General features: G+C 44.1%; 1 protein-coding gene across 3 annotated transcripts; it reads left to right on the forward strand.

Moving 5' to 3' along the window:
* The first annotated feature begins 10 nt into the window (after window positions 1-10).
* UBE2V1 (ubiquitin conjugating enzyme E2 V1) lies at window positions 11-24,378 on the forward strand. Of its 3 annotated transcripts, XM_023534039.1 has the most exons (5): window positions 14-103; window positions 12,130-12,278; window positions 12,415-12,466; window positions 21,257-21,382; window positions 22,581-24,378. In XM_023534039.1, the coding sequence occupies exons 3-5, from the start codon at window positions 12,464-12,466 to the stop codon at window positions 22,725-22,727; spliced, it is 276 nt and encodes a 91-aa protein (XP_023389807.1). In that variant the 5' UTR covers window positions 14-103; window positions 12,130-12,278; window positions 12,415-12,463; the 3' UTR covers window positions 22,728-24,378. The 3 variants fall into 3 exon arrangements, with proteins under 3 accessions (XP_011364281.1, XP_023389807.1, XP_023389806.1); XM_011365979.2 differs by lacking the exon at window positions 12,415-12,466 and having other exon boundaries at window positions 11-103; XM_023534038.1 differs by lacking the exons at window positions 14-103; window positions 12,130-12,278; window positions 12,415-12,466 and adding an exon at window positions 20,556-20,668.
* The last annotated feature ends 2,581 nt before the right edge of the window (window positions 24,379-26,959 follow it).

The following is a 26,959-nucleotide window of genomic DNA, read 5'->3' on the forward strand; positions in this document are numbered from 1 at the left end:
CGCGCACGCCTGCGCAGAAGGGCCCGGGGAAACGGGTGGGGGGTGAAGAAGGGGCCGGCCTTCGAGCGACAGCGACGCAAGATGGCAGCCACCACGGGCTCGGGTGAGCGGGGGTGCTGGGCCCGGCTAGCCGAGGGAGCGCGGGCTCAGCCTGGGGATCGGGGACCCGCAAAGGCCTTTGCAGCGGGACCAGGGCCTCTGCGCTGCCTCTGTCCGCTGGGCTCCGCGACGGCGACCCGGCGGGCCTGAGTTGGGAGGAGGAGCAGGCGGCGGCCGGAAGCACGGGCGGGGGCCTGAGGGGCCTGTGGGCGGCGCGGCGAGGCCCAGAGGCTCCCCTGGGTGGCGGGAGGGCCCCGCTGAGAGGAAGGGCCGAGCCTCGCGGCGCTGCTGAGCGGCGGGAGCGGGCGAGGGGCGAGTCCGTAGGCACTCCTGAGGAGATCAGGGCTGGCGGCTCTTTGGTGGAGATCGAGGGGTCCCCTAGAGAAGGAGGAGTCCCCCCAAAGTGGATGGAAGGCTTTTTCTGGGTGCCGTGGGTCTGGGTGAGGGGAGAGCCTTGGGATGGCCGTTTGGCAGCGACTTCAGAGAAGCCAGTCAGGATGGATGGAAGGAGGAAACGGGATCCACAGGGATGACTGAGAGGCTCCCTCATTGGCTAAGGGGATGGCTCCAGCGTTAGTTTTGGGAATAAGGTTAGTTGAGGAAATCTCAGTTGATTAGGAAAGGAGAGGCTTGGGGTGGCCGCTTTGGGAGGGATGAAGGACATCTACACACGGTTAGCGAGAAGGGGAAAAGGATCGCAGATTCCCCAGGGTGCTGGTTGGGGCGGCGGATAGTAAAATGACCTCATCGTTACCAGACCCTTTTTTGAGGACACTGATGTTAGGTTTTAGGAGGCAAGCTCTCATGGGGCAGTTGGTGGGAACTTGCGATATTCAATGAAGAACAGGTGAATTGGGAGCCCTGGAGATGTCTGATTGGTGAGGTGTGTGTGGGGGGTGGGGGGTGTCAGCTGAGGGAAGCCCCTTGCGCTGGGTGGAAATGGGGAAAGGTCAGCTGTCAGAGATGTTACTTTTAGAGAAGAAAAATTTCCTCCTTTATTGGGTGAGGGAAACATACCCTAAGAGTGTCTTTTAGGGAGATTGGCCATTTCCTCCACTCCTTTGGATATTGGTAATAGTTATGTGGGTTCGGCTCAGAAGTTCCCCATTGGCTGGATAGGTACAGGGAGAGGAACAAATGAAATGGGAATTCTTGGGTGACTGATTGGGGTAGGAAGGCTGAGTAAACCCCTACTTCTCCAGGATGGGGAACAAGGAATGAGGGAGCTACACTTTGGGGGAGAGGGGTTCTTCCAGGGCTGTTATGGGAAGAAGCACTTATTTTAAGACTGGATTCTTTGCTCTACACTCTTAAGATGGGCCTGAGGATAAAATCCTGAAGAGTCTATTTCAGACTTAACATCCTGCAATTGAACTTCAGGGGATGGACTCAGATGGCTTTCTTGAGGAGGCAAAGTGAGGATTAGCTCAGGAAGGTCCTCCAGAGGGGCTTATGAGACAAGAGAGTCAGATTCTGGAAGCGTAGAATGTGGGGGTAACAGTGTCCCCCTTCTGGTGAGGAGGCTGGACCCTGAGGCAGTGAAGTCGGCCAAGAAATGATAATGGGTGAGTTCTGATAGAGGAAGTAAACAGGGCCACTAGCCTGGGTACTGAAATCCTCCGGCTATTTAAAGCCAGAGCAGCAGCACTGTTAGAGGAGTTGGTGACCTACAGTGAACAGGGGAATCTATCCTTTGAGAATGCTGCTCCTCTGGTACTGCAAGGCGCCATTCTTATCTTATTGTGTGGTGGGAATGGAAGCAAATGGATGTAGGGGATTCTGGCTGAAGTGACCTACCATAAGCTGCCTTTTACACTCAAAGCAGCGGGGTCTTCCTGGAGGGTAGGGGAGACCATACATTCTTTTCCTAGATTTTGGTTTCTGTTGGAACAATGCTGAGTCAATTCATTTACCAAGATAACTGCCACAGACACTCTCAGAAGAGAGAGGCTGAGTCAAGCCAAACTGCTATGAACTGGAGGGGTACAGTGTGCCCATGGCAGCCAGCGTCGTGGTATTCTAACTCAGCCCTATTGTCAGTCAGTTGAGATTGGTTACCTACGATCCATCCGGTTTAACAGCTACTTAATTCCAACTTCCTGACCTGCCAATTGAAGAGTGCTTCATAAATGCAGTGGTGGTCACACAAAGCAATGTCAGCTCCTGTCTTATGGAATACAGGAGCACTTGGCTTGGTTTAGATAACGTGGAATAGGCTTTGAGGTGCCCTAAAATGAGATTCCCAAAACTCCTTTGTTTATTCAACAGATATTTACTGAGGGCCTGCTGTGTCCACTTGTGAACATTGAACAAGATAGACATGGCCCCTGTCCTTGAGGAGTTTCTATTCTAGTCAGGGAGAAGGCCACTAAAGGAGTAAATAATGAAGACAATTTCAGATAGCAGTAAATGCTATGAAGGAAATTGCATAATGTGATAAAGCATGTCTAGAGGGGTGGTCAGGGAAGGCTTCTCTGAGATGGGACATTTGAACTGAGACAAATGATGGAAGGAGCCAACCCCACAGCGTGTGTCACAGGCAGGAGACGGGGAGACAGTGAGTGCAAAAGCACTGTGGCAAGACCGAGCTTGGCATGTTGAATGAACAAAATAAAGGCCTAAGTGTGCAAGGGAGGCTTGTTAAGGATGATGAGTTGGAGAGAGATGGCTTTGGATTTTATTCAGTGTAAAGGGAAGCCATTGAACAAGTCCCTGCTATGAAGCAGCCATTCAGTACATATTTGTTGAAAGAGCAAGTGAATGAATGAATGAATGAGAGTCTCAAAAAGAGGGAATGACAAGATCTGACATGTGCCCCAGGCAGTGAAAGGGGTATGGAGTGCTAAGAGTGGAAGCAGCAAGATCTTTATTGGGTTAAACTGAAATGAGTGTATAGGCCTCTGCTTTCTAACCCTGAGGAGTCTGAGATGTAGTCAGGGGCCCTGAGGCCTTCCTTAGTCAAGTTTAGAGCAAGCCTCTTGACTAATCAGCCCCTGGTTGCCAGGAAACAGGGTGAAGTCTTTGAGTTCCTGTAAGGGCTGAACTTAGTTTTTTATGGTCACTGCTTTCACACCCAGCTACAACACCTTCCCGCCTCCCTTGGTTCTGCAAGGTATGATTTCTGCATAGATCCTAGAGGGTGCAACTGTTAAAAGCCCACTAGAAGCCCTCCAGATGCCCGGGCTGTGACAGGTGACTTTCTCCTGCCTTGTCCAGGATTACAGGACCTCATACAGTGGCTCTTGGCTGTCAGATCCTTCTTCTCACCCAGCATCCCACAGGCTTCCCTGACGGATAACCAGAAACCAATTGCCAAAAGATTGGGCATAATTTTAAATTTGCATACATTGGAGTGGCCTCATACACTCGGCTTATGAAAATTTAACCATATGGGTAGTGGAGATTAAGTCATCTTCCATTCCATTCCAGGGTGTTCCCCAGAGACGTGGAGGTGGGAGATGAGAACCCGTAAACTCTTAGTTGTTCTCATTCCCTGAGTTTCTCACTGTGTGAGCATCTTGTTGTGCCGGTTGTAGCTAAGTGCCTTTTGTACAGCATGAGCCTTGCATTCAAGAGAACTGCTTCATCTAGTGCTCAGCTGAAGAAACAGCACTCGGCTCAGTGCTGGAGGAGGAGATGCTTTGCTGGGTCAGTACAACCTATTGCTCTCTTTAGGGATTGCCAACGTTAATTTGATGATCATGATTTTCCCCTTCACAATAACTTTAAAACCACCCTCTGCCCCCTACCACATTTTCTCCCTCCCTGTCTCTTTCACCTGAAATGTAGCTCTACAGTAATTCGATGAAAGCAGAACACAAAATGTAAAGTCAGGAGTCCTCTGTTTAATTCTGAAAGGCCCAAGGGAAGTACACAGCAAGCTGCACTCTAAGGTTTACTATGTGATAGACACTGTAGTAAATACATTATCTAATTTCTCAGAGCAACCCTTTGAAGCTGGTATCTACTATGAAAGTAAGGAAACAGGCTCAAAGAGAAGAAATGACTTGCCTGAGGCTCAGAGCCAGTTGCTTGCAGAGCTAGGGTACAGAACCGAGACAGTTCTGCTCCAGTACACATGCTCTTGGCCGTATTATCATTCTTCTTGCCCCCATTGCCTCTTCTTCAGCTAGACGTCTCAAGTTCCTTCAGCCATCAGCAAGTCTGTTGACATTTCTGCCTTGGCTGATTAGTTCTGTCATGGGTAAATACTAATGACTGTCAAGTAGGATTCTCTCCTCTTCCTCACATGTACCCCATCGTCAGTCCATAGGTGTAACCTCAAAATAGATGCCAGATGCTCCCCTTCTCCGTCTCCATCGTTGTCATTCTTGTCCAACTAGAACCATCTTTCTCTCGCTTAAAAAACTACAAAAAGCCTCCTGCTTCCAGTCTTGCCCTTTTTCAGTCTGTTCTCTGTAGAGGAGGCAGAATGATCTTTTACAGACATAAAACAGAAACTGCCACTCACCTGCAGAAAGCGCTTCCCGTTGCCCTTAAATAAAATCAATCTCTTTTCCACGGCCCATAAGGCCTTCCGTAGCCTTGGCCTTGCCTGTCCCCTGACCTCACGTGATACCACACACATCTCTGCTCTTGCTCTTCCCCTTTTGGGAGTGAATGCTCTGCCCCCATATCTTCACATGACTGCTTCTTGTTCTTCAGGTCTAGCTCTCCAGAAAGGCCGTCCCTGACCACCCCATTCAGTGGTCTTCTCAGTCATTATCACATCCACGTTCTGTTTTCTTCCAAAGTGCTTAACCTTATCTGAAGTTTTGTTTATTTTGTTGCATATTTTCTGTGCCTTTCCACTAGGGCAGGATCTGCCTTGTTCTCTGCTATGTCCCTGGCACCCAGCATAGTCCCTGACATGTAGTAGGTGCTCAATAAATATTGAAGTTGCAGTGAATTAATCCAGGTTTCACCTTGATGTAGCCAAATATATAAATTTGACATATTTAGAGAAACAAAAGTGGATGTTTAGCCTTTCAAAAAGGAAAGTTCTTGTCCTGATTAGCTGGTATTTATAAAGGGACTTTAGCATAGCATGACCTCTGGGCTCTCCTTCCCTAACTGTCCTGCCACACTTCCCACATCTTATCCTTTGTCTCCATCCCTGTCAGAGAAAATCTGATCTTTGGCCTTGGTCTCCCTGGCAGCAGAGAAACACAGTCTTGCATTTCGTCACCAGCTATTGTCACATTGTCTAGACGATAAAGAATGATAGATTGCCGCTGTTTCTTCCCCTAGATCAGTGGTTCCCAAACTAGTGTGCGTCAGAATCACCTGGAGAGTTTGTCGGATTGCTGGGCCCCACCCTCAGAGCTTCAGAGTCAATAGTTCTGTGGTGTAGTGTAGTGTTCTAGTGTGTTACCTGAGAATTTGCATTTCTAGCAAGTTCCCAGGGGATGGATGTGTAGGCCGCAGGTGTGGGAACCATACATAGAGAAGGAAAGAAAAAATATGCTCCTGGGCTTGCACAAACTAGGCAGCCAGACTATACTTGCCAGTTGCTCAGAAATAAAAGTTATCTTCCCCTGACTTTATATCCACTTTTCAGGAACATTAAATTCAGGTACATTACCTTCCAGGCCTCCTTACTTTCCAACCAGACACCTCGCTCAATTCACTGTCTTCCCTGAATAGGCAGCCAGTTTTAACTAGCAGTTTTCTTTTCAGGAGACACCTGTAAGGCTCTGCCATTTTCAATCAAGACCCAGGCCACGCCAGGGTTTTCCAAAGATTGGCATACTGTAATAGTTGCTGCTTTGTGGTCATGATTTTCCCAGAAGATGGTTTAAAGGGCTTCAGAATCCTTTTTGTACCACAAATATTTTAATATGTTGCTGTGTTTCAAATGACTGCATTAAATATTTTACTATGACATGATATAAAACCGTATCAGATATTCGAGCTTTTTCAACCTAGTTGACATATATTCTTTGTAATATCCTGCGGCTGCTGACTTTTAAGTTTATATTTAGCCAAGAGAATAACTGATTTTTCATACTGACCTTGGTGAAGTTATCTTAACATTTTCAGTTAACTTTTTAATAGTTATAGTTATAGTCTATTACAATTAATAAGAGTCCCCTTTTACATCCTCTGTATTGTCACTTGAAGCTGTTTTTCCACCTGCCTTTTAGGAGTCATATTCACACAGGAATATTAGGAATCTTAAAATTTAAGTTGACTCTGTGGATTAAAGTGCCATAGGAAGAAAAAATATTTTAGAGTATTCTTGAGCTTTTTTGATCTCCCCTGTTTCTGTATTTGGGGCATATATGGATTTAATTTTTTAATATATTCACTGAAATCTTCTGTTAAAATTAATATATCATAATTTTGAGCTTATACTCTCCATTCGGGATGAGATGGAGTCCTCAGTTGTGACTGATACACTCACAAGGTCTACAGGATCTCTGAACTCCACCAATATTTGGATTTATGTCCCTTGGAGTACCCCTAAAGTTCTAGAACTAGGATGTGGTCAGGCCATTAAAAAATATTGACGTATTAACTTTGTATGCAGTTTCTGCATAGTTTGGAATATCAGTAACATGCTTTCATATTTTATGAAACAGTTCATTTTGTAGTAAAGGATCCTTTGACTTGTATGTTTTGGGTGAAAAATAATTTTTCCCTCATTTAAAAAAAAGTTTCCCTAAAAGTCTTGACTGTACTTCATTAAAAGTAAGACTAAATAAATAAATAAAACTCGTTATCAAATTTTAGTTATCTCAAAATAGAAAACCTTAGGTATCTCAATTATGTGGTATCAGTGTCCAACATTTGGGCCACAATAGGCCACATTAGAGTTTTCAGTAGGAATGGAAGAGATACTATTTAATCAGGAAACAGTTATTGAGTACCATTATATGCCAGGCAGCATACCAGATCCTAGGAGGCAGGACCGAATGAGTCACAGCTCTAACTCGAGAAGCTCAGAGGGTGAGTCAGACAATAAGAGAGAAAGAAAAGAAAATTAAAAAAAAAAAAATAATAAAGCAGAGATATTGTGTAAGAGTAAAGGTTAGATGGGGGAGGGAGGGCTCTGAAAGGGCTTCTGCAGACTGCCTCACTTCTGATTTAAGATTTGTGTTTCTTAAGATCATTATATTCAAATTTTAATGTATAACTTTTCTTGGGCTATTTAAAATCCACACTAAGCCCCTTTGGTGATCTTTATAATATTAGACTTCCCTTTCATAGTGCTATGAATGTTTCCCTGCTGTATTTTCAGAAATAAACCAGAATTTAGAATTTTGTTACATTGAGCATCACTCATTCTGAAATAATATTCTTGGGTAACACCCAGCCACCTATTCATTCGTTCAGCAAGGATTTGAGTGTGTACTCTGACAAAGCACTCTTTGAGAGGTTGGACATTCAGCAGTGAACAAAACAGATGAAATTTTACCCTCATGGAGTTTATGTTCAAATGAGAGAGACAGACAATAAAAAACTAGTGAAGTGAAAATGAGTATATTTAAAATGTCAAGTGGTAATGAGTACTGTGAAGAAAAATAAAGCAAGATAAAGGAGTGAGAAGTTAGACCTTAGACGAGGATTAGGGGAGCCAGCCAGTTATTTACAGCTGTAGGACAGAGAATTCTAGGGTGAGGGAACAGCAAGTGCAAAAGCAAAAAAAAAAAGTCAGGTTACCTATTCAGGATGATGGCTGATGGAGGCTGAAGAGCAGGAGAAAGGATAGCAAGAAATGGTGTTGGAGAAGCAGGCGTGTCTCTGTAGGTGAGGTAAAAAGTTTGGATATATGCAAGGTGCAAGGGGAGGCCAACGGGGAGAGCTTTGAGTGGGGGAGAGGTGGATCTAACTTACCTTTAACAGGCTCACTGTAGAGAATTGACTGTAAGTAGAGACCAGGTAAACTAAGAAACCAGGTAGGAAACTGGTGGCATGGACTACAGTGATCACAGCGAGGATGGTGAAAATTATCATATTTGGGATATATTTGGAAATGGGTTGGATATTGGATATAAGGGAAAGATTTCTCCTTATGACTCCCCAAGATTTTTGGCCAGAGCGATCTGGTAAATGTGCCATATACTAAGACTGAAGAATGGGTAGTTTTTGTTTTTTGAGGAGTGTGAGGGAGTTCTGTTTGGAAGTGTTTTAAGTTGGAGATGTCTAAGAGGCAGTTAATGTAAATGGGAGAGTCATCAGCTCCCTTGGTCTGGGTAGAATCCCGTGGGGAGTAGAGTGGACAAGGAGAAGCAGAGGTCGGTGGGCCGTGCCCTTAGGCCTGGCAGCCAGGCTTTGAAGTCAGGGAGGGTGACACCCAGTAGCCAGTGAGGTAGAAAGAGAACCCGAGTCTAAGGGAAGAATTAAAGGAGGGAGTAACTGGCTGCTGCTGAGAGTTCCAGGAATTTGGGGTGGGAGCTGATAATTGACCCCAGGATTTGGCTAGAAAGTGCTGCTTGGTGCCCCCTGCTGAGAGGAGTTTTGTTGAATGGAATAGGCAAGAAAGGCCGGATTGGAGTAGGTGAAAGTAAGGTGAAGAAGTGCAGGCAGGGAGTCTAGACAGCCCCTTTGGGGTTTTTTGCTAAGAAGAAACAGAGATGAGAAGATGGTAGCTAGAAGGGAACGTGGGTTCAAGTGAGGGTTATTTGTTTTCTTTTTTATGGTAGATAATACAGTGTGCTGATGAAGGTGATTCAGTCTGCCAGATATTACACAAGGTGCTTTACAGATTTTACCTCATTAATTCTTCCTGCCACCTATAGAGGCAAGGAGCATTGGGATCCATGTTTTCTGATCCCTGTTTTGCCGAGGCTCAGGTAACTTGCACAGTCACACAGCTAGATTGCTAGAAAGTTGTGGGGCAGGGACTTGATTCCAAGTCTGTGCTCTTAATCCTGTGTTGAGAGCTTAAAGAATTTTCTCTATAGCATACTATACTCCAGTTCTTATTTGTGGAAGATAACTTAGCTATTACTCTAACCAGCCTTTTTAAAATGGACTGGTAGACCAGCTATCTTATTAGTGATCAAAAAAGGCACCTAATCATTTATGTGAGTCTAATATACAAGGAAGCATGGTTTGACTTTGTTTAGTCTTTGTATAAAAGACTCCATCTTTTATAAAATGCAGTGTGCATACCTTTTTATCCTTTGCTCCGTTTTTTTGTTTGTTTGTTTGTTTGTTTTCCCAGCAAATATTTATCTGAAGTCTACCTTGTGAAGGCCAGTTGTTTTTATGTCACATTGTGAAAATGGCAACTACTACCACAGTCATGTAAATTAAAATGTGCTGTCTCAAACCTCTTACCATTCCTTCTGTTTCCTGCCTACGTAGTCCTGTAAGGGGTTGGTAACCTGTTCTGTCACAGTATTTGCTCTAAGCAAATGCCTCTGGTTTTGTGGCCTGTGGTGTCAGTAGTAGCCTTCTCCCCGTTTTCTTCCCTAGTCTTTATTCCATGCACCTGTGATTCCCTGTTGCCTCTGTATAAATTTCTCTTCTTGTGAAGACATCACAAGATGTCTTTAACATAATGGCATAACAGCCTCACTTTAATGTAATCACTTCTTTAAAGACACTATTTTCAAATAGAGTCACATTTGGAAGTGCTGGGAGTAGGGCTTCAACGTGAATTTGAGTGGGCACAGTTCAGCCCATTACACCATCTGTGAACAAGTACCTCAGATATGAACTAGTCTTCCTATCAGTATGATTCTGTGCTCTTTGAGTATTCATTTTTATTAGATTAGGTTTATAAATTAACTAATAGTAATAGCAATAGGAACGCATAGTGATTTTTTTCCTCCCTAAACCAAATTAGTTAGGATTATTAAAGATTTAGATTTAACTCTTTCTGAACAAAAGATGTTGTATTGTCTGGCTTTTTGCTTATAATGCCACAGACATCCTTCACTTTTGTGTTTGCTGAAGGAGTCTTATTCCAGAATCATTGAAAAATCCAGTTGGATGGAGAATACCAGTGTTTCTCAAACAAGCCATTCAAGTATGCTTTCAGGTTTTTGCTGTGCTATTTGATATTTTTCTTCAATCAATGACTCTCCTGCTTACATTTCTTTTAAAAGGAAAATTTTACCATCATTATAAATGAGAAGTTAGTATACTGTTACTTGCCCTAAATAAGTTATTTTTAAAAATAAATACATGACTGTAAAATCAAGTATTCACTCATGTACCGTCTAAAATCACCTAAAGTGACACTAACGACCCATCCTTCCAGTTGCTCAGACCGAAAGCCTGGGAGCCATAGTTGACTCTTCTTTCTCTCGTGCTTCATAGGCAACCTGACAGCAAATCATATCAGCACAGACCTGTAAATATCTAGAATTGTGCTACTTATCACCACCTCACTGCCATCACCCTGGTCCAAGCCAGTATTATCTTTTGCTAGGATTATTGCAATAGCCTCATAGCTATTTCTGCCCTAGCTCCAAATTGTATTCTTCACACAGCAGTCAGAGAGATCCTGTTAAAAACAAGTTAGATCCTGTCACTCCTCTGTTTAGAATTGCAGTGGCTTTTTGTGTTCCTTAATAACAATCGTGGTCCTGATTCCCTACCGCAGCTAAATTGGCATCTGTGCTGTTCTTTGACATTGTGGGCACGGCCCCACTTCAGGGCTTTTGCTCTTGCTGTTCCCTTTGCCTGGTAGACTCCCCCTCAGCTGTCCTTGAGTCATGCTCCCCATCTTCAGGCCTTTAGTCATGACACCTGATTGCAATAAGGCTTTCCTTGATCACCCTATTTAAAATTTTAACTCCTCCCCCTATTACTTCCCACTCCAGAACACCATCTGTCATCCTACGTAATTTCGGTATTTATTTTGTCTGTTATATGTGTTCCACTAAAATTAAGCTGCATGAGGGCAGGCATTTTTGTTTTATTCACTGCTTATTTCCAGTGCCTAAAAAAAGTATCTGGTGTATAGTAGATAGTAAGATATTTATTCCAATTGAATTAATAGTAGCATGTGCCCCACACTTTGGGAAATTCTGGGACATACTAGGAACACCTTCGACAGTCTTGAGTCCTTCCAGTGGGTCTTTCTTCACAGTCATATGTGAAGAGCTACTTGCCTCTGAGTGTCTGGACAGTCGGGGCCTCAGCATTCAAGGCAAAGAAAGCTTGTAACTTGCCTGGGTCCTGAGCTTTATCTAGAGGAAAATAGTCCAAGTGCCAGGGAAGGAGGGAGAGGTAGGCAGGACTGGTTGGGAGAGCAACGTTAGGAGAATTGCTCTGTGCCCTCCCACAGCCTCAGCCCTGTCTGGCCCTCGTACCCAGGCTCTGTTCTGGAAAGCACCCAGGAACGGCTCAAGCCTCAGCCTGAACTCAAGGATGATGGCTGGAACCTGTGAGATCTGTTCGTATACTTGTCTATGAGCTACTTGTCAGGTGTTGGTATTTTTGGAAATAAGTAAATTAGAGAACTAGCACCCTCTTTTAGCTTTTTCACAGGTTAAGAGAGAAACTATGGTTTAATAGTTGAAAATGTTATCCTTGGCACCTTCGGTTGACTCTCATCAAGAGGTCATTGTTGTTATTTGATGTGGTCAGGGTGACTCTTCCTCCTAAGGTAGTTTGAGTGTCAGGCCAACAATGAGCACACTCTTAGCCTCAGAAATGCATAATACAAACAAAAGAAATAGCTTTTCTTCTAAAGCCTTTTTGTTAGCACTTGATATTGATGGTTTTCATCTCAAATAGTGGACTCAAATTAATCAGCATTTCCACACGTAAACCCTTTATGAAGTTTGTCAAAGCCATGGGGATGAATTGGGGTGTCTTTCTAGTTTTGGTCGTCTAGCCCTGGTTCAGTTGTCGTTTCACCTGTTACAAACCATGCGCTCCTTCCTTCTGGTTGTGCTAGTCAATACATATAGCTTGAAAAGCAGCAAGTTTGATATACAACAACTTACAGCAATTATTTGCATGCTAGCATCTTTATTTCCAGGTAGTGATAATGAGCAGCTAGCTATAGGCTTACAAGTACCCCTGGAGTTGCTAGTATCTTGAATTTCTTTCCATTTATTTTAGGAGTAAAAGTCCCTCGCAATTTCCGACTGTTGGAAGAACTCGAAGAAGGCCAGAAAGGAGTAGGAGATGGCACAGTTAGCTGGGGTCTAGAAGATGACGAAGACATGACACTTACAAGATGGACAGGGATGATAATTGGGCCTCCAAGAGTAAGCGTCGGGCTACGGCTATAAATGTCAAATGTCTTAAATTCACTGTGCCTCCTTTTAAAAAATATTAGCCTTATCACGGAAAAAGCTCACCAATGGTATATTTTCTGAAATGTGGCTATTCTTTTTTGACCAGTTTCAGTTTATATATTTGAACCTCCTCTGATGCTGTTTAATCTCTCTAAATGGTAAGCAAAAACCTGTTTAGACTCGTGTGAATTTACATGACAATGTAGACAATGAAGTTTGAGGTAATTTTACCCTCAGATGTAGTTTGGAACAAACTCTTGGGCTTATCAAATAAAAAGGCTCCAGAGACAGCCAGCGTTCCTGAAGACAGTGTCCAAATGAACTTCAGAAAGCCTTCACAGTTGTGGTTTTTATTTGTTGTTTCCAGTTTTGCCATGCACCTGTATCCTAATTCATTGGGTTATTCAATGAAGGGTCATCGCCTGCCTAGTCTGCTCTGGTCTGTTCCAGGCACCATTAGGCCCTGAGGCCTTTGCAACGAAGATGAAGACCGTGGGGATGGGGAGAGTGACCTCTCAGAGCTTCATGATTCATGAGGATTCCCAGACTTCAAAATACCAGCTAACCATTTTTTATGGCACATTGTAAACCCCGCAGAAATGTCATTTAACTCTCACAAGAACCTGTTGTTAGGTACTACCATTGTGTAATTGCACTCCATTTTACAGATGAGGAAACAGACTCAGAGAAGTAAAATTACTTGTCCAAAGTCATGGCTGATAATACCCAAACCAGGGCTGACTCCAGAGCCTGTGGTCCTCACCTCTGTGCTGCAGTCTCCCTCCCATTAATATTTTGAGCTTTCCTGTTCCCATTATACAATTGTCCAGGATGTCAATTAGTAATTTGATATAGAAGTGAAGAATTAGATTTTCATAATGTGCCACTTTTTTTCAGACAAGCAGTAGGAGAGTCTGCTTGAATATAGCTGGACCTTGCCTGTGTCTGCTTGTGCTTTATGGATGATGTGTTCATTCATTCTTTTTACTGCATGCAAGGCTCTCACCAGCTCTGTGGGAGGTAGAAAATCATGTGGGATGTGGCCCCAGCCGACACAGGAAGAGCATCATGCTTATTAAGCGTTAGGACAACCTGATGTTACCTTAGACTGTCATAAACATTCGTGGTAAATGATTGGCTTTCTCATTGAATGTTACTCCTTGAGTCATTTTTGTGACCCTATAGTTTTAATTTTTGTGGTTTTTAAAAAACTATTCAACCTGTTTTTTTACTCATTGCTTGATTTTTTTTAAAATCTATGAAAACCAGGATTTTCTGGATCTGTTCATTACTGGGGAAAAACCCGATCTGGGAAGCTTGTTTCTCCATGGAGATCATTTTTCTTGCTGTCTCTGAAAGTCCATTGTGTGGTGATGGTTTCCCTTGCTGCATTTCATCCCTTCCTAAGAATGGTGTAGGTTTCTTGAGGATGAAAACTAGTGTTCCCTCCTCCTTACTGTCCAGAGCACCTGCAAGTGACTCAATAGATCTATGAACAAACTGGTTTTTGGTTTCTAGCAAATTTAACAATGAGCCAGTGTACAACGTTGTGAATACACTAAATACCACTGAATTATACACATAAACAAACACATGAACAAATAAAACGAACCACTAAGTTCTGTTGAAAATATTCTGCTTTTCCTAAAACACTTTAGATTACCCTGAGTTTCAGTTTATCACTTTCCATACATACTTTTTTAAAATCACAGCTTTATTAAGATATAATTCACATACCATAGAATTCACTTACTGTAGAATACACTTTTAAAGTGTATGGTTCTGTGGTTTTTATTACACTCAGAACCGTGCAACTATCACTAATCAGAACATTTTCATTACCCCCAAAGAGAAACTCCATCCCCACTGGCAATCACTCCCATTCTGCTGCCCACTCCTCGCCCTCGACAATCACTAATTTACTTTCTATCTCCATGAATTTGCCTGTTCTGGACGTTCTGTGTAAATGGAACCATACAGTATGTGGCCCTTTGTGACTGGCTTTTACTTTGTATAATGTTTTCATGGTTCATCCTTGTCATAGCACTTAATTTTTATGACTGAATAATATTCCATTATATGGATATACTATAATATTTTGTTTACCCATTAATTAGTTTTCCAAAGTAACTGCACCATCTTACATTCCCACCAGCAACACATCAGGGTTTCAGTTTTTCTGCGCCCTCACCAATGCTTGTTATTGCTTGCCTTTTTACCCCTATGGTTTTGATTACCCTCACTCCCCAAGGTTAAAAGCAAAGTCATAAAATCTGCTTCTAGGTGCTTCCTGTGACCAATCTGTTTTCAGATTGGCATACAAGATATATGCCAGGCATTTGGAATATCAACATAATTATTAAAGCATCTAAATAGAGTACTTAACTCATCTCCCTATTATATTTGTGTTATTGAATTTTTCAAAAGAGAATCCATCATAATTTTAAAGGTATATACCGTATGATCCAGCAGTTCTGCTAGGAATTTACTCAGCTTTTCTTGACTTTGTCGCCCAAAAGCCTATATGTACAAAATTAGTTTATGCAGCATTTTCAATAGTAGCAAAATATTGGAAACCACCTCGCTGTCTTTCAATCAACCATCTTATGTACCGTTTAGCTGTTGAAATGGAAGAGACAGACGTGTGTGCTGAAAGGGAATGATCTCCATGGTGCGTAAGTGGAAAAAGTGAGGTGCGAAGCAGCACACAGAGCATGCTGCCGCATGGGCTGGAAGGCAGTGGGGGAGAGGAGGAGCTCAGATGCTTACTTGTGCTTTTGCATGCTGAGAATACTTTTGGAAGAACATAAAAGAAATTGGTGACAATAGTTGCCTTCCTCAAAAGGGATCTGGCCGACTGGGGCCACAGTGGAAAAGAGACTTATTTTTTGTCAGATTTTTTTGTACTCTCTGCGTATACTTTAATTATGTGTCTTAGCTATTTAATGTCTTTTCTAAAAGAGGAGATGGGGAAACAAGTCCTTCAAGCCAAAAAGCAAAGCTTCCCATCCAAGAAGTACCCCCTGCAAGAAGTACCCCCTGCACACGTCCGACTGTCCACAGCTTTACATGTGGAGTATTCCCACTCTCACCATAGAGGCGCTAACAGTAGCCAGGTTATAGAGCAGGGTTTCTCAGCCTCAGCACTGCCGACATACTGGATTGGATCATCTCTTATGATGGAGCTGTCTTGTGCACTGTAAAATGGTTAGCAGCATCCTGGTTTCTACTTGCTATGTGCCGGTAGCACCTCCCTCCCCCAGCTGTGACAACCGTAAATGTCACCAGATGTTGCCTAATTCCCATCACTCCAGAAAGTCATCCTGGTTGAGAAGCAGTTATGCCTCTGGGATTCTCCAAAGTAAGGTTTTTATGTGTAGGTTAGAGCCTGGGTGTGTATTTATACACATATTTATCTAAAAGTACTGTGTACATGTTTAAGAACAAAAGATAGTTACAAGAGTATATGAAGTAAAAGGAAAGTAATCCTTCCCTCATTTCGTTATACTCCCCATAGAATGAAAACTGGTCAGTTGGTGTGTGGTGTGTTTCTACCAACTTTTCCTGTGGCTACACAAACATAAATACATATCCTTTTTAATACAAATGAGACCTTGCTGTGCATAATGTTTTGCAACTTTTTTTCACTTAACAGGTGGTGAACATCTTTCCATAGCAGTGTATGTTGACCTGTCTCTTTTTAAAAAACCTTCTTAAGTTACATGTCTAATGTGTGAATATATTCTCAAAAAATTTTCAAACAATAGAGTATGTAGGCTAAGAAGTTCACTTGTTCCCCTTAACTCTGCATCAGTCAGGAAAAGAGAAACCATACTAGGTATTTCAACAGAGATCATTTAATATAGGAAGTTGATCAAATAGTTGGACTGAAAAAGCCAAAAAAGGTACACTGTGGAAACACAAAGATAACACTAGAGACAACAGTAGCAACTCCCTGGGGCTGGGAGGACAGGCGGGAGGCCAGGGCCAACGAACCTAGCCCTGGAGGGGGCGTACCCTTTGCTGCTGGTCCCTGCGAGGCTGGAGGCACTAGTTGGGCCAGCTCTGGAGACCAGAAGCTAGAGATCAGAAGCAGCTTTTGCTGCCAAAATGATGGGCTCATGCTGGGATGACACTGACAGAAACAAAGCAAATGGGAAGATACAAGGGCCTCTTTTTTAGTTTTATTTTATCTTATGATCATGTGGTTTACTTGATACTTTAGTCTTTAGGTCGTAGAATAATCTGGTGGCACTAGGATTGACTTAGAGAACTGAATCATTAATGTGGCCTCGAGGTGGGTCCTATGGCTCACTCAAAAGGGTACCCCGACTGGTGGAGTAAAGGAGAGTTTCTGTACGAAGGAAAATGTGTCTTGTAACTGTCTAGAGGGGTGTGTGCAGGTAGGTGCTGGTTAGTAAGCTCCAAGCCCACCTTTCTCAGCTCTGGTTTGGATACTGGGGCTGGCATTCTGCAAACTATGTTTTTCCTTTGTCAGCTGGTTTTCTGTTAGGTTCCTCCTTTCAGGACAGGAGAGAACCTGAAAGGCAGAGAGAAAGGACTCGCTTCTTCCCGTTTGCTTATCGATCTGTCTGTGCCACCGGTTAACAGCCCCTCATTCTGGCATCAACCAAGGGTTCCAGCCTCCAACTTTTGAGGGCATGCCCAGCTCTGGCCTCACAGCAACCCCCCCTTCAGAGGTCTTTGTTCATCTCCGGACATCTCTCCTCTGAGCCTCTAAGTCTGCTAAACTGCGGCCTAGTCCCTTTGTTCCCCCGGCCTTGAGGGTTACCACCCGCTCCCTACAGTTGTTACCTCTGCCTTACCTCTGCCTTAGCTCAGGTTCCCTTTCTAGAGCTTTTTTTCAGTCCATTGATACTGATTTAACTGAATTCCTATATTAAGTTCTCTGTTAAAATTCTTAGTATGGTGTCCTTTTCCCTGACTTTCCCCTCACTGCCATATCCCTACTCTCCCCAGATTCGCTGTGAGCAGCAGCCCCTGTGTCTCCTTTGACACCTCTTTCTCTGCATTTACCAACCTGTCTACATCCCGAGTCATTAAGATCTTCTCAGGCTCTACACGGTCTCACTTTTTAGAGGGCCCGCTCTTCATTCTAACATAGCACGTGCCCACATTGCACATTAAACATAATTTTTATATAAGTACATAAGATTTGAACTAAATAGCAGTTGGCTAGTTGACCTAATGTCACCATCTTATATATTAATTTAGATTTTGTAAATTTTTTGAATATTTTTACAGCCAGTGCCTTTTTCCTTTTCTCATATCTCATACATTTAAAAATAAAATTTAATTTATAATACTTTTAGTTTTACAGAAAAGTTGCAACAGTAGTATAAAAAGTTTTCATTTCCCTTATTGTTAACATCTTATATTAGTATAGTACATTTGTAAAAACCAATGAACCAATATTGATACATTATTATTAACTAAAGTCCATAACTTATTCAGGTGTTCTTAGTTTTTACCTTATGTCTATTTTCTGTTCCAGAATCCTACCCAAGATACTACATTATATTTTGTCGTCATATCCTGGGCTCCTTGTGGCTGTGACAATTTCAGGTTTTTCTTGTTTTTGTTGCCCTTGACAGTTTTGAGGAGTACTGGTCAAGTATTTTATAGAATGTCTCTCTATTGGAATTTGCCTGATGTTTTCCCCCATGATTAGGCTGGGGTTACCATATATATATATATTAGGTGCAGGAAATTTTGTAATCTCTAGGCTCTGGGCCTGTAGTACATCTAATGGAGAAACAGCCCATGTGCACACAAATATTCCCAGAGTTGGAGGGAAGCGCCTGTCTGCTTTTTTATCTTGTATATTCTGCAACTTGCTGGCTCTGCCACCAGCTATGTCTCAGCCGTCTGCGTGTGTGTATTTGTGTGTGTGTTTCTGGGCCTTAGCCTCTGAAGAGGCTACTAAATATCTAATTACATGAATATGCCATATTTGTTTAATCTGTCTCTTGCAGGTAGACGTTTAGATTGTTTACAGTTATTTTTGCTGTTGCAGACAATGCTTCACATTTTTGTGCACAAATATGAGTCTGTAGGCCTCATAGAAACGGTCCTGATGGTCTGAGCGTGCCTATTTCACATTTTGATAGGCACTGCCTAATTGTCCCATAAAGCTCAAGCCACACCAACAATGTGGAAAGTGTTTGTTTTGTGATCAAATAATGAATCTTAAGAGCTGTGTTCCTTAGAGAAACAGAATGTTCTAGCAATTCTTCAGGCACATTTCCTTTCTTCCATGAAATCTTTTCAGCAAATCCCTGGAGCACTTACAAAACTAGAGAACCAGAACCCTGTTTCCTACAAAAGTCTTCTCTTTGAGCTTTTTAATGGCCCTTCAGGGGTCTCACTTGACTTGAGGCATTTTATGCCGTTGTTCCAATGAAATTGCCGGTTGAACATCAGTGATCAGAATTCAATATTTATTTTTTTCTTTTTAAGAAGTTAGTCGTAGTATGGATGTTTTTAAATTAGACTTCATAGTGTCAAGAGTAATGTTAAGATTTAATCTATGTTATAATCAGAATCCTATTAATAAGCTGCCCACCTTCTCAGCCATTTTGACACTGCTGTTAATAGATATCAGTGATATTTTATCAACACTGATAAAGCACAAAACATAGCAGCAGATGAATATATTGGTTGCATCAGAGCCTCCAAAATACAATAGCAGATATTTTAAAAGATTTTGTGATTTTGGCAATTACTTTGAGCCCATACCTCCAAGGGCTGACTTATGTGAGACGTTCCATCTCTGAATCATGTAAGAAAACCATTGAGCATGAATCCAGGACTCACCCAGAGAGATGAATTTGGGATCCATGCAGTCAACGGATGCTTAGTGTGTGGGTGCTGATGGAGACGGCTGGGTGCTGAGGAGAGACCTTTTGTAATATTTTCCATAAATCTGGATGGAAATGGTTTCCCTGTTTGCTTCCTACTTGTTATGTGTAGTGAGTGATTCTTTTTTTCCTCTGAGGAAACTCTTTTATGGCAACAAGGTATTCATTTTATATAAGCATGAAGGGCAACCTTCATTCAGCAAACGTTGGAGTACCGATTCTGTTGAGGCCCCTGCCCTCCTTGTTCTGTTTGATGAGAGAGGTCTGACACAAGTCTGCAGGTGGGGGGTCAGGGGTGCTTGTGAGAGGAAAGTTCATTTGAGCTGAAGAGGAGCTGCAGGACCCAGAGGAGCAACTGCTGTAGGGGCCCCAAGCTAGAATTTGGCATGTTTGAACTGTAATAAGGAGGCCAGAGAGTGCAGGTGGGGAGGAAGGCAGGGGGCACAGTGTCCAGTCCAGGAAATCGAGCTTCCTTCTCTAGGTCACCAGGAAGCCATTGTAGGGGTTAGGCCAGCAGGGAACGCTTTTGGATTGAAAACATCAATCAGGCTGCTGTGTGGAGAGCAGTTTGCAGGGGAGAAAGCAGACCCGGGGGATTCAGATGAGGGAAGTGGATGGGTGTGGCCATCTGTTTTGGATGTAAAAGCTGAGACTTTTTGATGACTGGAAGGTAGGGGGTAAGGGAAAAGGGAACTGCGGCCGGCCAGCTAGGTTTTTGCTTTAACTGCTAAATGGTGGTGCCGTTTGTGAGGGAAGAAGAAAGGAACAGGTTTGAGAGTGGGTGGGAATCCAGAGCTGAGTTTTGGTTTAGTTATAATTTGGAGTCTGTTAAGTGGATGTGAAAGTTTTCTGTGGGCATATTATAAATGCCTTCTGAATCTCAAGATACGTTTCAGTTTTGTTTTTTTAATTAGGGACAGGCCACTCTTTAGACAAATGCTTTCAAGGGTTTAAATGACATCCTCTGTAATTTATTGTCCCCAAAGACCTCTAGATGTCGCTGTTTACTCGGGAGTGGCTACTTGAGCAGTGAGCGCTGAGGAAAGGGCACAGGTGCCTGAGATGGAATCCACGGGAGGGTGGCTCCTGCCTTCGCGGGTGCCAGTCTGAGAAGGAGGCCTCATCACGGTGTGCTCCTCAGACACAGTGAGAACAGCCCAATTTCATACAGCACAGAAAGCTGTGGATTGGCCTTCTGTCCTGTGTGATATTTGAACTGGGAGGTGTTTTTGACTATGCGCCTTTTGAGTGGGGCCTTAAAGGCTGCGTGGTAGTGCAGGCGGGGGAAGAGCACTCTAGGCAGAAGGACCAGCAGCGCATTTTGCTGCTTATTGGGTAGAAGTTAAATGAAAAGTTCATTGACATGAGGGATTGGACTTTTCCAGTGTTCCTGACAAAGGCACAGTTGGTGTTTGAAGAAGGACTATTTTTTATGCAGGCCCGGCGTCCTTGGCCCCGCTCCTCACCCACTAAATGCCAGTAGGTTCTCGGGTCATCATAAAGACAGCAGGGAGGGTTGGGACCTGCCCGTTGAGGTCTCTTACACAGTATACAGCCCCAAAGCGATGACGAAGTGGGAAAGCAGCTCTCGTGTCTGCAGCCCACCCCTACGTTGCGCTTAATTTTAGTCCTCTAAAGAGTTGCCTGTTCTGTTCTTTGGACACAGTGGCATTTAATGCACTGGCTGATGATCCTGGCATGAGTAGATGTTTAATGTGGCTTCCCAGAATAGGGAATGCGTTCTGTTATACACGATTTTCCAGAGCATAGGACAGATCTGCAAAGCAGGGAAATCAACACAAAAACAAGGCCATCCGATTGGACTTGACGCTGACTTTAAACCTCAGCAATACTAAACTTTCTGTCTTTTTAGTCCCAGAGCCCAAACTCACAGGCACTAGCGTAGGGACTAGTGGCCACTCGCTGACTGACACCTAACAGATAGACTTCGTGTCATGGGAGCAGATGCACCAGTCCTGCAGTCAGGGGGAACGGGGTTTGAGAAGGTCTGCCTTTTTGAATTCTTTGTTTGTAATTGCCTGACGTCTCTGTACCCTTTTTTTCCAGACAATTTATGAAAACCGAATATACAGCCTTAAAATAGAATGTGGACCTAAATACCCAGAAGCACACCCCTTTGTAAGATTTGTAACAAAAATTAATATGAATGGAGTTAATAGTTCTAATGGAATGGTGAGTTGCTTTATCTGCCCTGCCTGTTCCTCGGGGTTGAGAAGTTGCCCGTTCTGTAACGTTGGGAGCACTTTGGGGTGATTCCCTTTGTCCCTTGGTTATTCGATGATAAAATAGATTGCAGTACGAACATGTGTAGGCTTGGAGCGGGGGCCTGTTTCCCGACTCTATTGAACCATCACACATGCGGCACTTACTGCTGGTTATCACTCCGAGGCGTGAGCTCATTTAGCTCTCACGATGTACATTCATGAGGTAGAAATGAGGACACAGAGGCAAAAAATCTTGCCCAGGGTCACACTTTTACCTCGTGGGCCTTATTCGTACATAATATATTTTCCTTTGATGGCCTTGCGTTTTTAACTTATTTTTACTACCGTTCTGACTACCATAAATGGGAACGGGTCTCACTTGCCATAAGAAGGCAGTAATGACAACCATAACTACTACAGCGTAAAGCAGAGTTGGTCGGATCTTCCTCCACATGTTGCTTTGAGCCCTTGAGGCCTGCTGTCTCATTCAAAGGGGAGATCAGCAGGCGTTCGAGGGTGTCACATGTGATAGATCATGTGAGCTAGGCTTTTATTTCGAGGTATTCAGAAGTCTGGGGAACAAATTGAAAAGAGATGAGCCTCATTACTACATGCTCAGTGTTTACTGTTGAATTGGAGTTTCCCCCTGAAGTCTGGAACTGAGAGCTCAGCCCATGCTCTGGGGAATTTCTTTTAAGGAATGCTGCGTACACTTGGGACAGTATGACTGAGGCAGGCCCTTGTCACTAGCGCTGACGTCCTCTGCCTTTGCTCTTCCTGCTGCCGTTTATCAGCCACCACCTAGGTAGAGAGAGTGGAGAAAGGACAGGGGCTGAGCAGCAATAGCACCCAGCCCAGGAGCGGGTCATTGATTCGGAGCCGGTCGGGCCGATTCTCTCCTAGCGTCAGGCTGTTTCTCTAAAGGCAGCCTTGCTTATCCTTGATCCCCTTCTCCCAGACAGTGAGGGTTTGGGCCACAAAGAAGGGAAAACTGACTGGCGGGAGGGGATCCTGCAGGCATTCTGCATGTCCGATACTGTGAGATCAGCCTATTCACCTTGAAAAATGCATTTTACTCAAGTCTGTACTGTAGCTTAACTCCAGTGTGCAGCTTTTCTTCTCTTTGAGAGCACGACAGTAATTTGTTTTTGTTTGCCTTATTATAGGTGGACCCAAGAGCCATATCAGTGCTAGCAAAATGGCAGAATTCATATAGCATCAAAGTTGTCCTGCAAGAGCTTCGGCGCCTAATGATGTCTAAAGAAAATATGAAACTCCCTCAGCCACCCGAAGGACAGTGTTACAGCAATTAATCAAAAAGAAAAACCACAGGCTCCCCTCCCCCCATTCGATTTAAGCAGTCTTCATTTTCCACAGTAGTAAATTTTCTAGATACATCTTGTAGACCTCAAAGTACTGGAAAGGAAGCTCCCATTCAAACGCAGTTTATCTTAAGATACTGTAAATGATACTAATTTTTTGTCCATTTGAAATATATAAGTTGTGCTATAACAAATCATCCTGTCAAGTGTAACCACTGTCCACATAGTTGAACTTCTGGGATCAAGAAAGTATATTTAAATTGATTCCCATCATAACCGGTGGGGTACATCTAACTCAACTGTGAAAAGACACATCACACAATCACCTTGCTGCTGATTACATGGCCTGGGGTCTCTGCCTTCTCCCACTTCCCTCCCCCACCTCCCTCCCTCCCTACAACAGCCCTCCAGCTCGGGGCGGCTTGCTAGAGTAGATGTGAAGGTTTCAGGTCTCAGCCTGTGGGACTACTGCTGGGTGTGTGGGGGTGCTTTGTCTGTACCCCTGGTTTCTTTTTTTAAGTCTTAAATGACGCTCCCCTTCCAAGCCATCATCCTTTTCCCAATCTCTACGACCACCCTTGGCCGAAGCATAGATTGTAACCCCCTCTGCTCCCCTCCGAAATTGGCCTTTGGTGAGGAATTCAGGGCTTCCCCCATATCTTCTCCCCCCAACCTTTATGTCGAGGGGTGCTGCTTTGTCCTTCCTCCTCAAGCCCCTTTTTACACCATCACCACCCACGCTTTCCATGACACTCCCTCGCTTTGGCCAGAAGCCATCAGGTAAGGTTGGACTCTGAGCTCCCTCCTTTAGTTTTGGAACCACGTTCATTTACTCTCCACCAGCCTAGGAAATGAATATTGGGTCCTCAGCCCTGCCACCCTCTGCCGTCGTCATCAGCTGATGCGTTTTTTTAGCTCAGGTTTTGATAAGGTGAAAAGAACAACAGTTAGCAGGGTTACTCAGACCTGCCGGCTCTCAGAGTCCTTGGTGATTAAGCCTGGAGAAAGGCCACAGAAGACACTTGTAAGCACACACGATCCCTCTGAATGAATTGTTTTCTTTTCCTGTAATTGCTTTTGCTTTTAAAAATTGAAGAAATTTAAAACAGGGCTCTCATTTGGTCATCTTTGCAATCCATTTGGGTCTAGTTCGGAATCTGACAACTGGAACAAAAAGAACCTTGGATTCGGTGCGTACTCTGGTGTTGGTGCTGCTGCTTCTCACGGTCCTCAGCAGGGACTGAGAAAGAACTCGGTGTGCACGGCAGATCCCCGAAGCTGGCGGGCTTGACTTCCTGGCACATGGCTGCGTTTTTCCACTTTTCTGTTCAGGACCACTAAATGCTGAGATGTGGATGCATACCGAAATAAAAGCAATTCATTGTGTTCTAAAGGGGTTTTTTTTTTTGTTCATTTTTTTTTGTAATTTAGCGTTTGTGTAAAACCACCTTTTTGAAGCAGCAACTATCAAGTCTGAAAAGCAATTGATGTTTTCATTAATCTTTTTCTGGGGAAAACCTTAGTTCTAAAGATTTCACGTCCTACAAGTAAAGTTTAACATAACAGTATTCCATAAGCAGCCTTTTTATTGTCGGACCATTGCCTGATTTTAATATAATAAAAAGTGTGCATTAATATTTAAGAAGCCGTGCTCTTCTTCCTCTTGGTATATAACTTAGGAACAGAATTTAATGTTTTAGGTGTTTTGGGATTCCAATGGATGCCCTAATGCCAGGGTTGGCAAACTTTTTCAACAAAGAGCCTAAGTCAGTAAAAATTTAGGCTTTGTGGGCCAAGAGGCAAAATTGGAGATGTTACATAAATATTTATATAACAAAATGAATTTCCACAAAATTATTAATGAAATTCAACGTAAAATAATTGAGTAAAATTTATCTTGTAATGTTACAGGCCTATTGAGGAGAAGATGGAATTCTTTTTTTAGGGAAGAACATTTTGCTTAATGGGGATACAAAGTTAACATTCCTTATCATCAAACTTGGCCCATGGAGCACAGTTTGCCAACCCCTATCCTAAAAGATCATAGTGAAAAGGGGGATGCGGAGCATCCTTCCTCTGATTTAAGTAGCTTTGTGGGGCTCTAGCTATTAAGTCTCCACTGGAAGCTATTCGGTTGAGTTTAGTAGTCGGGGGGGGGGAGGGTTTTCACATGTACTTTCGTCTTTAAAAAGAGACTTTTGATCTGCGATGATTGACAATTTGTCTACCATCCACTGTGTGGGCGGTGGAAACGTCTGTGGTTGCTTTTACCCAGAATTTGAACTTCCTGCTGTGGTTCCAGCCACCAACAGTCACGCCCTTGGTGTCCTGTGGTAGGAGCCAGGCCATTCCCGTGTGGCTGTTGGGTCCAGCTCAGATGTCAAAACCTGGCTGTCTGGAAAGAGCCGAGTTGTTCCTAACAGGCCATCCTCCAGAAGGCGCTGCCCGAATTTCTGCCCTGCGGCCCTCTCAGTCTTCTGGAGTGAATGGCAGCCTTTCAGCTCCCCTGAAAGGGGGTTGGGCCAGGAACATTTGTGGGTTCTTCACCCTCAGTGAACTCTCCCAAGGGAGAAAGGACAGGGAGGTTCTAAAAGTATTTCCAAATGCCGCTGGAAAATCCCAAAGCAAATTCAGGACTAAATCTAAAGATGACGGCTCTGTGCTGAGTGACCTTCGCAGAGGAAACTTGTCCCATCTGAAATCCTGGTGTGCACCTTTCACCTTAGTGGGCTGCAGGGAACTGGGCTTAGAGTTCCCGAAACGCAACTAGAACTTTCCCGTGACGACCGTTTGAATTCGTGATCTGTGGTTAGGGTGTCCCACAGTTGTGGGATCTGCCCTTCATTATTGCTGGTGGGTTTACAGGTGGTTCTGTTCAAGGCTGGAGTTTAGGCCTAAGCAGGGCAGAGAAGAAGCGTGAGGTGCCACTTTCACCAGGTCACCTCCCTGCGTCACACCTCGGTCCCCGGCTCCTGCCAGGTCTTCTGCTCTGAAGAGAAAATACTTCTACTGTGACTTTTCAGTGTAGAACTTTGGAGTGTGAGGATGCACCACAGTGACCTGATGAAGCTGGGGGGTAAAACACCTGCTCTCTCCAACGGCAAACCAGCAAATGGGTCTCCACTGCCCCCTGACCTCTGGCCACAATCTTGGGGAGAGGGTAGGTCCCTTGAGCTGTTGCCTCAGCCAAGAGAGTTCCTGGGCCCTTTGGGCGGGGACTGCCACTGAGGCACTGTTGCCCTTAGCGGTGATGTAGTAACGTGGATGGTGTTGAAGAACGTCACATCAGCCCCTCTGGCTGCCGTGGGTCCCCGCCTGGCTCCTACCCTTTGCCCTTGCCCCTGGAGAGCAAGCAGACACTCAGTCACGCTTCCTTTCCTTGGTGTGCCCGCTCCACACTCTCCTCATCACAGAACCCCGTGAAGGCCCCCGGACGTGGTGTTAGGGGTTTCCTCTCCCTCACTCGGCAATGGAGGGAAGTCAGAGGAAGGGCAGCTTCTGGAAGATGCAGGCGCGGGCCATCACATCGTATGCAGCTCTGAGCTATGGCAACAACAGGGCACATGCACCTCAGCAGCTTTCTTGCGAAGATTACACAAGGTCACCTGCTGCTGTTTTTAGTCAGAGCTGCTGCACATTGGCCGCTGGTGGCCTTGGAAGAAAAAGGAAGATCTCAGTGCTAGAGCCAACCTCATCACCGCTGCTGGTCATGACCCCGCGAACTAGAGAGCACGGGCCCATCTCTGGGGTGCTGCACGTGCCTGATGGCGAGTGAGTGTGAAGCTGCTCCTCAGTGCCAGGGACATGGGCTCAATGAATGCCAGGTCTGATTTTCCAAGAGAAGCAGTGAATGCACATTTTTATGTGAAATCTCCCAACGTTTTGAGTCAACTAATGAACTTCCTTTCCTCCCTGTGTAAAAGTGCTATCACAGCTCTCAGGCCACAGCCGAGACCATCATGGTGGCCTCTGACCTCTGGAAGGCCTGTGGTCCTGGAAGCTCTGGCCAGGGAGGTGCTGTGGGTCCTCAGAACACCGGCAGCACCGCTTGTGGCACAGGTGGAACGTGCCACGTAACAGAATTGCTGCAGGACCCATGGGAAACAGGCCCACGTCTCATCGAGTCTACAGTGCTGTCCGCTGTGAAATGCATCTTAGTGTAACACCAAGAAAAAATGCTCTCAGTTATAAGTGTAAGACACTTGATTGAAAGGAATGTCCCA

This window comes from Pteropus vampyrus, unplaced genomic scaffold (assembly GCF_000151845.1).
Source record: "Pteropus vampyrus isolate Shadow unplaced genomic scaffold, Pvam_2.0 Scaffold117, whole genome shotgun sequence".
Classification (NCBI taxonomy): domain Eukaryota; kingdom Metazoa; phylum Chordata; class Mammalia; order Chiroptera; family Pteropodidae; genus Pteropus; species Pteropus vampyrus.

Excerpts from the sequence above, each read along its gene's own strand:
- UBE2V1 (XM_011365979.2), top strand. The coding sequence starts at position 82 with ATGGCAGCCACCACGGGCTCGG. Across the intron at positions 104-12,129 it reads GGCAGCCACCACGGGCTCGG|GAGTAAAAGTCCCTCGCAAT; the intron begins GTGAGCGGGGGT and ends CATTTATTTTAG. Across the intron at positions 12,279-21,256 it reads TGATAATTGGGCCTCCAAGA|ACAATTTATGAAAACCGAAT; the intron begins GTAAGCGTCGGG and ends CTTTTTTTCCAG.